General features: G+C 53.9%; 1 protein-coding gene across 3 annotated transcripts; it reads right to left on the bottom strand.

Moving 5' to 3' along the window:
• Positions 1–548: 548 nt before the first annotated feature.
• TBX3 (T-box transcription factor 3) lies at positions 549–12,242 on the bottom strand. Of its 3 annotated transcripts, XM_082774114.1 has the most exons (8): positions 11,885–12,242; positions 10,823–11,267; positions 8,703–8,970; positions 7,239–7,385; positions 5,252–5,328; positions 3,786–3,943; positions 1,856–2,553; positions 549–1,386 (listed from the first exon to the last, which is right to left on the bottom strand). In XM_082774114.1, exons 2-8 carry the CDS (start codon positions 11,215–11,217, stop codon positions 940–942), a joined length of 2,190 nt encoding a protein of 729 aa, XP_082630240.1. In that variant the 5' UTR covers positions 11,218–11,267; positions 11,885–12,242; the 3' UTR covers positions 549–939. The 3 variants fall into 3 exon arrangements, with proteins under 3 accessions (XP_082630240.1, XP_082630239.1, XP_082630241.1); XM_082774113.1 differs by lacking the exon at positions 11,885–12,242 and having other exon boundaries at positions 10,823–11,792; XM_082774115.1 differs by lacking the exons at positions 10,823–11,267; positions 11,885–12,242 and adding an exon at positions 9,254–9,604.
• Between the last annotated feature and the right edge of the window lie 335 nt (positions 12,243–12,577).

Genomic DNA, 12,577 nt, shown 5'->3' with positions numbered 1-12,577 from the left:
TAATAATAGTGTCCGCTTTTTTCTTCTTCTCAGTATGTTTAAACCTTGTTATTGCATATACAATTAAAGAGGGAAAGCTGTGATAAACCTACAGTCAAGCTACAGAGGTTTTTAGATAAAATAAATTCACTTTTTTTTCTTTCCAACTACACTTCTTATTGTTGTTGCTACAGGGAGGACGTTTAAGGTAGAGGGAAGAGGGTCTTATTTTTGTTTTTATTATTATTATTATTATTTTTCCCTGGGATTTGAAACGAGCATTAGAAATAAACAACAAAACCCCACCGAAATAAAAAAATACCCCCCCCCAGAAAAGCAGACTACTATGGAACATGCAAAAAAAGCCATCAGCTGGCTCTCAGACATCACAATAATATTTTAAACACACAGCTTCCCTTAATATAGACGAAGAGGGTTATCGTTCACAACCCGTCCAGGAAACAACTGTTGAACCGATATGCGAGTTACTTATACAGGTTTTTTTTTTTTTCGGAAAAAAAAAAAAATCACTTCTCTTATTTAATTTTTATTCATAAGTTTGTTTGGTGTTTTTTTTTTTTTTTCTCTTTATTTCGTTTTTAGGTGTCGGTACTTTTTCTTTCTTTCTTTTTTTTACACAGTGAAGAAAAGGCTGGCGGGAGGCCCCCCCCAGCCTTGCCGGAGACCTGGCCCGGCCAGCCTCGATGCTGGCAGCCTCCAGCCCAGCGCTGCCTCATCCCAGCCCTCCCACCTCGCCCCCCCGGATACCTTTTTTTTTTTTTTTTTTTTTTTTTGCCGATAAACGCGCACGCAACGCCGGGGGATTTTATATTAATAAAAAAAAAATAAAATAATAATAAAAAAAAAAAGGGGGGGGGGTTAAAAAGATTTCGCGGGACGGAGGCTGTGGTTTCTGTCGAACAAAGTGCACTGCGAGAGTGATTTGAAATGAGCGGGCGGCTACGGGGAGCCGCTGCGGGATCTGTCCTGCTTGGGGTCGAGGCCGCTGACCAGGCGCTGGATGTTTTGCAGTTCGCTGGTGGCAGCCTCCTTGTCGGCCCCCAGCTTGGGGGAGAGGGAGACGGAGCCGGACGAGAGGGTGGACGAGCGGCTGGTGAGGTCCGAGGCGGAGTCCAGAGGCCCGGCGCCGGGGCTGGAGGCCAAGCCGGCCGCTTTGGCCTCCCCGGAGGCGGAGGCGAGGCCGGGCAGGGCGGTGGTGAGGAGGCTGCTGCCGTCGGGCAGGGGCACGGGCAGCGGGTAGGGGCTGTAGCGCAGCCGGGGCCGCACGGCGTTGAGGAAGGGGTGCCGGTGCACAGAGCTGGAGGCTGCGCTGGAGGCTGCCGCCGCCGCGGCCATGTAGGTGTAGGGGTAGGGGAAGAGGCTGCCGAAGGGAGACATGGCCAGGCCCTGCGGGGGGGTGATGGGGGTGGGAGGAAGGGGGAGAGAAAGGAGAAAAGTGAGAGGGGAGAAAAGTGTTAGCAGCGTGCGCCCCCCACACATATACACAAAGGAGCACTGACACCAGCTGCCCCCCAGGCTAAGCTGCAGGTAAAGCCCCCCCCCGCTCCTCCTTGTCCCCCCCAGCCCCACAGGGCAGCCCGGGGGCTGGGCATCCTCCCCCCATGTCCCCCCGACGGCTCTGCTCCACACCGGGACTGCCCCGGGGAAGCCACCAAGACCTGACAGGGGGGACTTAAATACCTGAGCCAAACCCCCCATACACACCACAAAACTTTCCCAGCCCTCCTACCCCACCCCAAAAAAAAAAAAAAAAAAAGCCCTGCTTTTTTGCACCCTGCTCCTCTTTGCACCCTGCTCCTCTTTGCGCCCTGCTCCTCTTTGCCCCCTGCTCAGGAGCAGCCCCGTCGGGGCGTACCTGCGAGGCCAGGACGTGCTGCTGCAGGTGGAAGGGCAGAGCAGATGCTCCCGAAAGTCCTTGAGCCGCTGCCGTGGCCATCACCGTGTTGTCCAGCCCCGAAACGCCGGCAGAAGCCCCCGAGACGGTGGCGAGCAGGGGGCCCATGCCCGCGGCCATGCCGGAGAAAGCCCCCCCCATGGCGAACTGCCCCGGGTGCAGCAGCAGCGGGTGCCCGTTCCCCAGAGGGTTGAAGAACTGCTGGCCGGCCAGGCCGGGGGGGAAGCCGAGGTTTTGCAAATGTCCCTGGCTCAGGTGAGCCGTGCTGTCGGTTTGCACCGTCAGGGGGGCGAAGGGCTCTTTGCCCAGCAGCCGGGGCTCGTCTCCTTTAGGGCCGTCCCGAAGGGGGCTTTTCAGCTCCTCGCCGCTCAGCCCCCCCCGGGTGCTGGACGAGATGGTGGCCGGGCTGTGGCGAGAGTCAGGGGGGGCTTTCTCCGTCCTCTCTCGGCTCCGGCTCGCCGCAGAGTCGCTGGGGAAGAAGTGGCTTTTAGGGGGGCTGCCCCCCTTCTCCCGGGGGTCGTCTCCCCCCGCGGCCGCGGCGGAGCTGGCGGGCGCTGGGGTGGGGGCCGTGGTCGTGCTGATTTTGCCCGACTCGCTCGCTTCCAGCAAGGGGTCGTCTTTGCTGTCCGCATCGCTGTCTCCCTCGCTGGGGCACAGATCTGCAACACAAAGGGGCTGGGATCCGGAGCAGCACGTCTCTAACCTGCCCCCCCAGCCCCGGGGCCGGGAGAGGGGGGCACAGACACCTCCTGGCCAGCCCGAAATTCAGCCCCAAATAGCTGTTTTTTAGTGAATAACCACCGGCCCCCTCCCCGGCTCCCACCGTCCAGGCGAGCCCCCCCCAGCGGCTCCGCTCCCCCCCCCGGGGGCCTGGTCTCCGTCGGGATTTTGTGCCCTTTTCCAGACTTTTCAGCCCTTTCGACGGGCTTCGAAGTTTGAAATCCCACCCCCCCAGGCCCCCATCTCGCTGCGGACCCCCCCTTTCTCCTCCTCCTCCTCCTCCTCGAAGCGTGCACGGCTTCGCTGGATTCCTCTGCACTTCATCTCCTAATTTCAGCGCCCCAGGTGCGAAGCTCTGGTTTGCTTTTCGGGTCCCCTCCCAGCTCCCCTCCCCTCGGCTCGGCAGGACTTTAAACAAACGAGTAAAGCAACAACAAAAAGAGGTTGTTTCCTCCTCCCTCTGCGCTTCTCCCCCCACCCCACCTCCCCCCCCCCCCCCGTCCCTGGATGGATTAATACATGTGAAAGAGCTGCAGACAGCTTCCAACCCCGTACGGAGAGAAAGCGAGGGGGGACTTTTCTATAACAAAGTTCGGGACCGTATCCAGGGGAAAGATCCTTCCTCTAATAACAGAATCGGAGAGGAATATTAATGGAGTGACTCCAGTTCTGAACTTTTGCCCCGTGGTCTGTCTTTGCTCCCTTGACTCGGAGCTGGCTCCTTTCTGAGCCGCGGAGGGGGGGGACGAGAGGAGGAGAGGGGCCAGGGGGAGAGGGAAGGGGCAGGGGGGACAGGGAGAGAGGGAGAGAGAGAGGGAAGGAAAGGAAGTGTGAGGGGAGATAAGGAAAGAGGGGATGAGGGAAAGAGAGAAGGAAAGGAAGAAAAAAAAAAAAAAAAAAGGAGAAGAGGGAGAGGAGTGGAGAAAAGGGAGTGGGAGAAGAGAGAGGAGTGGGAGAAGAAAGTGGGAGAAAAGAGAGAGAAGTTGGAGAAGGGAGTGGGAGAAGAGAAAAAGGATACAGAAAAGAGAAAAAGGAGTAGGAGAAGAGATAAAGAAGTGGAAAAAGAGATAAAAGGGTGGGAGAAGAGAGCCCTGCGAGCAGCCAGGAGCGAGCAGGCAGGCCAGGAGGCAGGGAGGCAGGCTGGCTGGCTGCTCTCGGAGGCCGCTCTCACCTTTGAGGCTGGAGGTACCGACGGCGGGCACGGCGGGGCAGGAGGACTGCGCGAAGCACTTGAAGGCCGTCTGCTCGTTGGACGACTCGTCCGAGGTGGCGTTTTCCTTCTTCTGCCGCTCGTCGTAGACCCGCATGGACTGCAGGGTCAGCTGCTTCCTGCCGGCCACACGGAGCCGCTGGGCGAGCGGCGGGGGCTACGCCCGGCCGCCCCCCCACACACCCCTCCCGGCGCCTCCAAATCCATCCCCGGGGGTCTCCAAACCATCCCCGGGGGCCTCCACCGCGGAGGCCGGCGCCCGGCTCGGTGCCTCCAGGAGGAGGCCGCCCGGGAGCTGTTAGCAGCGGGCCGGGCCGAGGGCAGATGTTCAAGAAAAAGGGGGGAGATGGGGGGGCTCGGGGAGCCAGGGCACCGTTCCCTGGGGATCAGCTTTTAAATGCGAGGATGTTGCAGAGCTATGAGCGGTCCTAATGGTCGCTAAGATGGCGAGGAAGCGGTTATTTTGCTAGGCACTTTATGTAATCTTTTCACCAACAATTAACCCGGAGTAAAATCTATTTATATTTAGAGAGAAATTAGAAATCGTTTCCGTCCTGTGGCTCCAGCCTTGGCTTTATTTTCACGCTGACGGACAAGAGGAGCTGGCGTGTGTGTGTGTGTGTGTGCTGGGTTCAGTCCTGGGCACAGAGAAAGGCCTCTTGTTTTACATCACATTTCCCTTTTCTTTTTTTTTCCTTTCAAAAAAATAAATAAATAAAAAGGAACTGACCCATTTATTCATTATCTAAAACCAAGTGCAAATGGCTAAAATATCGTGTCTCCTCTAACTAAACAAAACGAAGACTTAGTCCCCATCAAAGAAAAGTAATATCCCTTTCTCTATTTTATCCAATATTAAAAAAAATAAAATTTTCGAGCCGCATTAAAACTAGTGCTGTCCATCCGTCTACCTTGACAGAAACTGTCCCGTGGCTTTTTGAAAAATAAAAAATTCTCTATCATTAATTACTTCCATATTCGCGGGACACCCCTGTCAAAACAGTTTATTTATGTGCTTCTCGTCCACACTTTTCAGCAGTCCCCGGGAAAATGCATGGGGAGACTCAAGCAGCGATCAGCTCTGCCCTCACTTTGCCCCGTTTCCCTGTCCCGGATAGAAATTGTTCTGGTGTAAAATATCTGCCTAAAAGAGGAACTTCTTTTTGGGGGATATTCGCCGTCTTTCCCCTAATCTGCCGACATGGCTTTCGCCAGCCATCCCGTGCGACGTAAAAAGTAAACGTGGGAAGCACGCAAGAATTCACATGCAATCAGTTTTGTGTTATTAACGACGAGATCCTTATTAATTTTGGCGGGGGGAAGTGTGGTTTGGAGGAAACGCGAGGTGATTTTGACCTCTGGTCATGTTCGGAGCTTTGCACACGAAAAGCAAACGAGGTGCCCATATATAATCTCTCCAGACTCACCTTTTTTCCCTCCTTCCATTCCCGGTGTCCCGAAAACCTTTGGCAAAGGGGTTGTTGTCAATTTTTAATTGAGTGATCTACAGGGAGGGAGAAAAAATAAAGAAAAAAAAAAAAAAAGCGGAGGGTTGTTTGGGCAGAAATGAGATTTCGTAGAACAACGAGCGACCCAACCCCTTCTCCCCGGATCCCGCAGCGCAAACAGGAGCAGCACCCCCGGGCATGGGGCAGGGGGCAGCGGGGGCTGCTTTTGGGGTGGATTCCGGCGTTTTCCCCAGCCGGCTCGGGGGCTGGCCGGTGACCCCGGCGGTGGTGGCAATGAAAGAGCCCCGTGTTGCTGCCACCGCATCGGAATGAATTTAGCCGTGCAATGCGATCCATGCGAGTTATGCCCGCGCTTAAACTCTTTAAATGCCATAATTAAACCGCAAAGGAATCATGCCCACCCCCTTGCTATAATAAAATACTTTATATAATCGCATTATGCCCCGCGTCTGTGTGTGTGTTGGGGCGCTGGGGGTGCCAGGAGCGACTTGATTTGGGGGGTGGGAGGGAGGGGAGAGTGGCTGCGTTTTTTGGAGTGGGCTCGGGGTTTTCCTCGGGATTCGGACTGGGGCTGGGAACGGCCGCTTCTCCCTGCCCCCGCAGCCGGAGGAGGGAAGGGTGGGGGATCACAGGGAGGCGGAGGGGGGCTCTCCCCACTGAAAGGATGCGGTGGGGCCGGGGTTGCCCGAAGCACCGTGACCCCCGACTGGAGAGGGGCAGCGGGACCCCCGCGGGCTGGCTGAGCCCTGCGCTGGGTCCCCGGGCGGCGCAGCTCCCTCGGGACCTCCCCGATCCCCCCCCCCTCGGCGTGGGCAGGAGGCAGCGGGGAGAAAGCACGGCTGGAAAGCGGCAGGGCGGTCCCGGCTTTCGGCCCGATTTCATGGCAATGGGACAAACACGCTGCCTTCTGGCCGGCCGCGAGGCCAGAGCGGGGCGCGTAGCCCCGCCGGTAATCCCAAAGCAAAGTCTAACTCCCTGGGCGCGCGTTTTGCTTTCCGTTTCCTCGCCAACGGCCGGCCGCGGCCGCAGGGCAAAGCAGCCCGAGCCTTGTAGTCCCAAGATTTTGGGAGCCAAGGGCTCGGCCCCCCCCTCTCGACCCCTGATTTTGAGCCGCGGAGGAGGCTGCCGCGGCCGGGCGCTGCGCATCCAGAGCCCCTGCCCTTGGCGCACACGCACTCAAAGTTCAAATTTATAGGCAGAAAAATAAAAGGCCCTTCTTGGCTCTTTCGCTTCCTTCCACTTGACTTAATTATCGTAAATTCGCCATTTGCCAGTCTCCCAAATATACCACCTTCGTTGCGAGCGACAATAAACCCGCAGAAATGGGAACGCAGCGTCTGCAGCGCTGCAAACTTTCTCACACTGGCTCTTTTAGACCTTGCAGCTAAATTCAAGCGAGATACCCCTCTCTGATCAGAGCATATTTCTGCACCACAAAAAATAATAAAACACTGCAGGATACAAAAAAAAATCATAATATAATAATAATAGGAACCAGACGTGCGCTCCAGCCTTATTGCCAATTGCTGTTAAAGGAGCTAAAACAGCACAAAGGCCAGGAAGAATTACAAAATCTCCAGCCACGCTGCTCTCCCCCCTCTGTCTTTCGACACACGGATCCGATTCTTTTTCTGATGCGTCTTAGATTAAATCCACACTGAAAGCAGCGATCTCCACCCCATCCTGCCCCCTTTTCTTCCCGAAAGAAGCCCCCCCTGCTCCCCCCCCCGACCCTCGACCCCCCCCAGCTCCATGCCCTGCCCGGGGGCGGCTGGAGCAAAGGTTAGCAGAGCCCCCGGCCCCCCCACCCAGGGGCTTGGGGGGGAACCGAGTCAGGGGGGGAGAGGAGTGGGATGGGCTTCGTGATTTTGAAGGGAACACTGCAGAGTAAAAGCTCTCTTAAAAGCCAAAACACGTAAAACAAATCCTTTCTTAATCTCCTTACCTTATCATTCTGGTATGCGGTCACTGCGATGAATTCGGTCTCCGGGAAAACGTAGGTCCTGAACGTGCTGTAGGGCAGCTTGAGGATATCGTTCGCTCTGACGATGTGGAACCGGGGCTGGTACTTGTGCATGGAGTTTAGGATGGTCTGGAGCGGGGCAGCAGAGGGCGAGGAGGGGGGGGAACGACACAGTCAGAGCGGGCAGCACCCCCGCCTCGATTTTCTCCCCCCCTCCCCTCCAGCCTCCGCTCCTCTCCCCCTGCTCGCCTCCCCTCCGCTGCCTCCTCCCCGCCGAGAGCATCTCTCCGGGCACCACGCAGCCGCCTCCAGCATCCAGCAAAAAGCACTGACAGCTCCAGCTCGGCGGGGGGAGACCGGCCGCCCGGCAGCGCTACGGGGACTGGGGAAAGCCCTGCAGTGATTTCCCTACGAACGGAGAGCCGGGGGAGGGGGGAAGCTCGTCCGGGCTCCGGACAAAATGTCTCGTGATTTCAACGTGAAGTGAAATGAAATAAAATAAAATAATCGTAATAGGGAAAGGAAAAAAAAAAAAAAAAAAAAAAAGCAGCATCAGCTACAATAGCAACAACACCACGAGAGCCTTGGCTAGGTCTAATTGCTCGCCCCAATCCACTTAAGGCCTTCTGCGAGAGGCAAAAATGTATCGTCTAATCAAATCACAGGCAGCAAATGCAATCTTCAGCACATTAGAGATCCCCCGACCGCGGCCACCACCAGCACCCCCGGCTCCGAGACAGAGGCTTTCCCAGGAACAGAAAGAAACGGCAAGGATCGCCAGAGCACTTATCAGCACGTTTGTTTGATTTCACTCTTAGGGGCAGCGTTTTATCTCTGCACACCCAGTAAATGTAAAGGAGTGGATAGACATGAATGGGCAACTTGACCTCTGATTTTGGTTCCTGTTTATTTTCACTCCGGCTTGCTTTACATTATCCAGATTAATATATATTTAAATGTTTGCGTACTTGGGCCTTTAAGCCCTTTCTACACACATGCATATCGTTTTCCTATGCCTAAAAAGTGTGACCGTCTTTATTAAAAAAATATTATATATATATATATATATTTATAAAGTCAACACAGCTCCGAGAAATATCGAGTTGCACTACGCTGGAAATATACCTCTCAAGTTAATACTGAATGGCACGGATTGGGCTTTGGAAAGGTTACAGAATAAACTCGATTGTTTAATCCTGACCTCGGCAAGAGAAAAAAATCAAGGAATATTAGAAACCGGACACACGCACGTCAGCCGCGAGCGTGGAGAGGGCTATTTATTCCTCATTTTCCACCCATTTATTCCGCCCGAGTTCAAACGCCTGGGAAAGCTCCGGGCCGGGCGGCTGCGCTGCGGGGACAGGGCTGGGGACAGGGCCCGGGGAGCCCCCGCGACACGGGCAGCGGAGGGGTGAGGGGGCTAAGGAAGAGGGAAAAGGCACTCACAAATCCGTGCTTGTCAGAGATATTGTTAGTGAGCTTCAGCTTGTGAAAGGTGACGACTTTGGACATCCATTGTTCTCCGGTGGCCGGGCTGTCCGGGTGGATGTACATTCTCTTTGGCATTTCAGGGTCAGCTTTGCCGGCTACCATCCACCGGGAATTATGGAATTTGTACCTACAATCATCAGCCGCCACAATATCCATCAATAAAATGTACTTGGCCTTTTTATCCAGTCCAGTGCATCTCACTTTAAATGGAGGAAACATTCTCCTAAGGGCAGAGAAGGGGAGAGGGAAGATAAAGACAAGACGAAAAAAGAAAAAAATAATAATAATTACAGCGTTTAAGTAAGCTCCTGGAGCTTGGTAGCACGTCTAACAAAAGCTCACTCAGAAGCAGAAAACTCCCCCCCATTAACACAACATGAAGGTTTTCCCCCCGCCCCCAGCGAAAAGATTTTTCAAACGCTTTAAAAGTTCCAGGAAAAAATCGTCCCTCGGATAAGAGGCGGAGGGGAGCGGGGCGTATTCCCTGGAAGTCAGCAGGCACCTACCCTCTTCCATTCCTAAACAGCAAAGCCTAATTTGGGTCTCTCAGATCTCTCATTATTCTTATTATTTTGCCTGCTGAACAAAGAAATAGGAAGAGAACACGCTCCGATTAAAAATACTCCTCGCTTCCATAACCCGCTCCATCTATAAAGAGCGGAGAGGGGATTTTTTTTTTTTTTTTTAATCAACAAAGGAGGAGAAAACCCCACGGTGGGGGAGCTGCCGTGGCTCCCGCAAGGCTGCAAGGTCCCAGCGCCTGATATTTGTGCAGAGGGCTCTCTGCAAAGCACGCTCCCCTCTGCTCCTAAGTCCAGCTCGAAACTGCAACAGGATACCACAAATTTGCTGTTTATTATATCGAGTGGTTGGCATTCAGCAATCGCAACTTAAAAGGAAACACATGACTTTGCAACATGTAAGAGCACCTAGCACTCGCCGAGGCTATTCGCGCAAAACTTTTGACCACAATTAACAGAGAAAACTTAGGAAAGGCAGTAAAGTGGGCCGGGGGATTTTTTTCCCCCTGCTGATGTGTATTTTTTTTTCCCTGAGCCTGTACCCTGCAAGTGGTGCACTGCGAGGAGGTGAAGCTCCTGCAGGGCTGCTAAGGGCGACCTAGGAAGACTTTTCAGGAGTGGCTTCCTCGAGTAATTCTTCTGGCAAATTACACGCGAATTGTTTGCTACCTTTCTAGGGGTGCGTGTTAGAAAAACAGCCGAGTGCGAAGGGTTTTCTCGCTACGTGTCATCACATCAATAGGTAGAGTTGTAAAAGAGCACAGATGTCAATTAGTAGCGAATATAGAGAGGGGTTTCAGACGTGTAAACCTATAAAATGCAGAAATGCAGAGCGTGTACGCGCCGTGTATGTTCATTCATTCACACGTGAAGGTTATATAAATACAGAGACACACAGCACGCTCCTGCAGGAGCTGCAAAACCTTTCCCTGCAGCTCAAGCAGCCCCTCTGCAGCCCGTGCGGGAGCGCCGGCTGTTTTTGTCAGCTTTTTGTGCATTTCCACATGTAATTAGTCAGCACAAATGCATGCCTGTATCGCTGCAGAGACAGAGGCACAAGCGAAGCAACTGATAAACTGAATATCTCAGCCCTCCTGCAGCTACCACCTCACCCGCAGAGATACGCCACTGCAAATATATAGATATAATTTTTGCTATATTTCCCCTCTCTCTGCCTTCAGGAAGAAAAACTCCAAGCAGTTAGGCTGCGATCAGGCCGGCGCCTTTTCCAGCCCCAAATTATTTTCCTCCTGTTACCAGAAAGTATTAAGCTGCTGAACCATGAAGAGCCCCCCTTGCCCCCTGCACACGCACCCACTGACCGAGGGGACGGGTCGTGTGGTTCAGCAGTTCAGCCTTTCCCTGCAGGGTGGTGCCCGGGGACAGGCTGAGGACCTCAGCTGCCTACAACTTTTCCTAATTTCAGAGGAACCGAGCTCCAAAAAGCAGCGCCGGAGAAAGAGCCTTGCTCTTGAGCAGGCTGCCAGGGTGCAGAGACCGAGGGGTGGGGGAGAGGGAAAGAAAAACAGCACGAACCCCCCGACTCGGACCTACCTTCCCGATTTGGTGATCACCATCTCCGTGCCTCTTTTATGGAATTGTTCCCAAAGCTCTTTGGCCTCCAGATGCACTTTGGGGTCGTCTTCCACCTCTTCTTCTGGCTCCAGAGTTTTTAAAGGCCTCAGATGGGCTGCTGCCTGGTGGCCCAGGGAAGAAAAGGGGATCCCAGTCTCTGCGGCCCCCACTAACTGATCCATGATGGGTTTAGCCAGAGCCCCCGGCAGGGAGAGGGCGGCCGCCCCGTTGGGAGGCAAAGCCAGAGCGGGGAAGAAGGGGGGCTGATGTCCCAGCACAGCGCTCATGGCAAAGTCCGGTGCCCGGTGAGGTAAAAAAGGATGATAAGCCATGCTTGTCCCAGGGATTACTGGATCTCTCATCGGTATATTCATCCACTCCACTCCTCGGTCTTCCTACTGCTGGAGTAGTCCTGGAGTGGGTTCTAACAGCACATCATGAAGAAGAAAAATTAAGATAATAACAATAACAGCGATAAAGCACCAAAAAAATAAAAATAAAAAAAAATAGGGTGGGGGAAACAAGCTCTAGACAGCACAGTACATGGGGGAGAGGCAGAACTTCTACAGCCTACAACTTCCCGAGCCGGGGCACATCCCCAGCCCTCGGGACAGCGGATTAACAGGATTGTTCATTATTAGTCGTGCTCTTTTTTTGTTCTGTCTCTGCCAGTTTTTTTGTTTTGTTTTGTTTTGTTTTTTGTTTTGTTTTTTTCCTGAGTGGAAGTCCTTGCGCTCGAAAAGAAACGCCGAAGAAGGGAAAAAAAAAAAAATCCACCGGGCTCGCAGGCTGCTCCTGTTGCCGCAGAAGGGCTGGACAAGCCGAGATCCTTTTTTTTCTTCTTCTTCTTTTTTCTCGTGCTCTCAGTCCCCCCTCTCTTCTTTCGTTGCGGAGGGTGACGGCTCCAAGCTGGCTTTTCTTTTTGGGTGGCTGGCTGTGCCCCCCCCCTCCCCCCCACCCCTCCACCTTTCCTCCGTACGGTCAGGCTGCAGAGCAGAGGCTGGCAAGGGAGGGAGAGCAGAAAGAAGCAAACAAACCCACCCCCCCTCGGCGACCGAGGACGGCTCCTCGGCAACCTTCAGGCAGCGGCAGCAGCAAAAACTTGGAGGAAAATCTCGTTTCCGCCTCGCCTTCCCCCCTCTCCGAGCAGGAGCTGGTCAGAGTGCCCTGATTTCCATCAGGATCTCTTCTTTCTTTCACCCTCCTCCTCCTTTTTTTTTTTTCCCTTTCTCTTTAAAAAAAAAAAAAAAAAGGGAAATCGGGAAGAATTATACTCTTGTCTCCGCTCCAGCAAAAAGAGAGAGGGAGAAAGAGAGAGGGAAAGAGAGAGAAAGGAGGAGAAAGGGGGAAGGGGGGGGAGAAAGAGAGAAAGAGAAAGGGGGGGAGAGAGAGAGAGAGAGGGAGAGAGAGAGAGAAGGAGCCTCTCAGCTCTGAGAATTCCCTGTGAGTCTGTGCTCTGCGTGCACCAGATTGTATGGATGTGTTGTGGGTTACAAGGGAGCTGGAGCCTCCTTGATTGGCTCTTTGACGCTTTCGGACCAATTGTGTGGCTCCATAGGCGTGGTTTTGACAGGTCGAGTGGAAGGGGGACAGAGCCGAGTTATAAAAAGAAGGTGTCGGAAACTGTAACGCTGCAGCAAAGCATCACTAGTACTCCGTGCCGTGTGAATATGTCAACATGAGCACGGAGGGGAGGGGAGCAGGCGAGCCGGGAGCCGCCTCTAGGGGGGGTGC

The sequence above is a fragment of the Aythya marila genome, assembly GCF_965140915.1.
Source record: "Aythya marila genome assembly, chromosome: 17".
Lineage (NCBI taxonomy): Eukaryota > Metazoa > Chordata > Aves > Anseriformes > Anatidae > Aythya > Aythya marila.
Note: the sequence above shows the minus strand (reverse complement) of the source record. Positions and strands in the feature narration are given on the sequence as shown.

What these genes read in the sequence shown, in the direction of transcription:
- TBX3 (XM_082774114.1), bottom strand. Translation starts at nt 11,217, where the DNA reads ATGAATATACCGATGAGAGATCCAGTAATCCCTGGGACAAGCATGGCT. An exon ending in GTGATCACCAAATCGGGAAG is followed by an intron (nt 8,971 to 10,822) that starts GTAGGTCCGAGT and finishes CTCTGCCCTTAG; the next exon opens with GAGAATGTTTCCTCCATTTA. An exon ending in AATGGAAGGAGGGAAAAAAG is followed by an intron (nt 3,944 to 5,251) that starts GTGAGTCTGGAG and finishes TGTGGCCGGCAG; the next exon opens with GAAGCAGCTGACCCTGCAGT.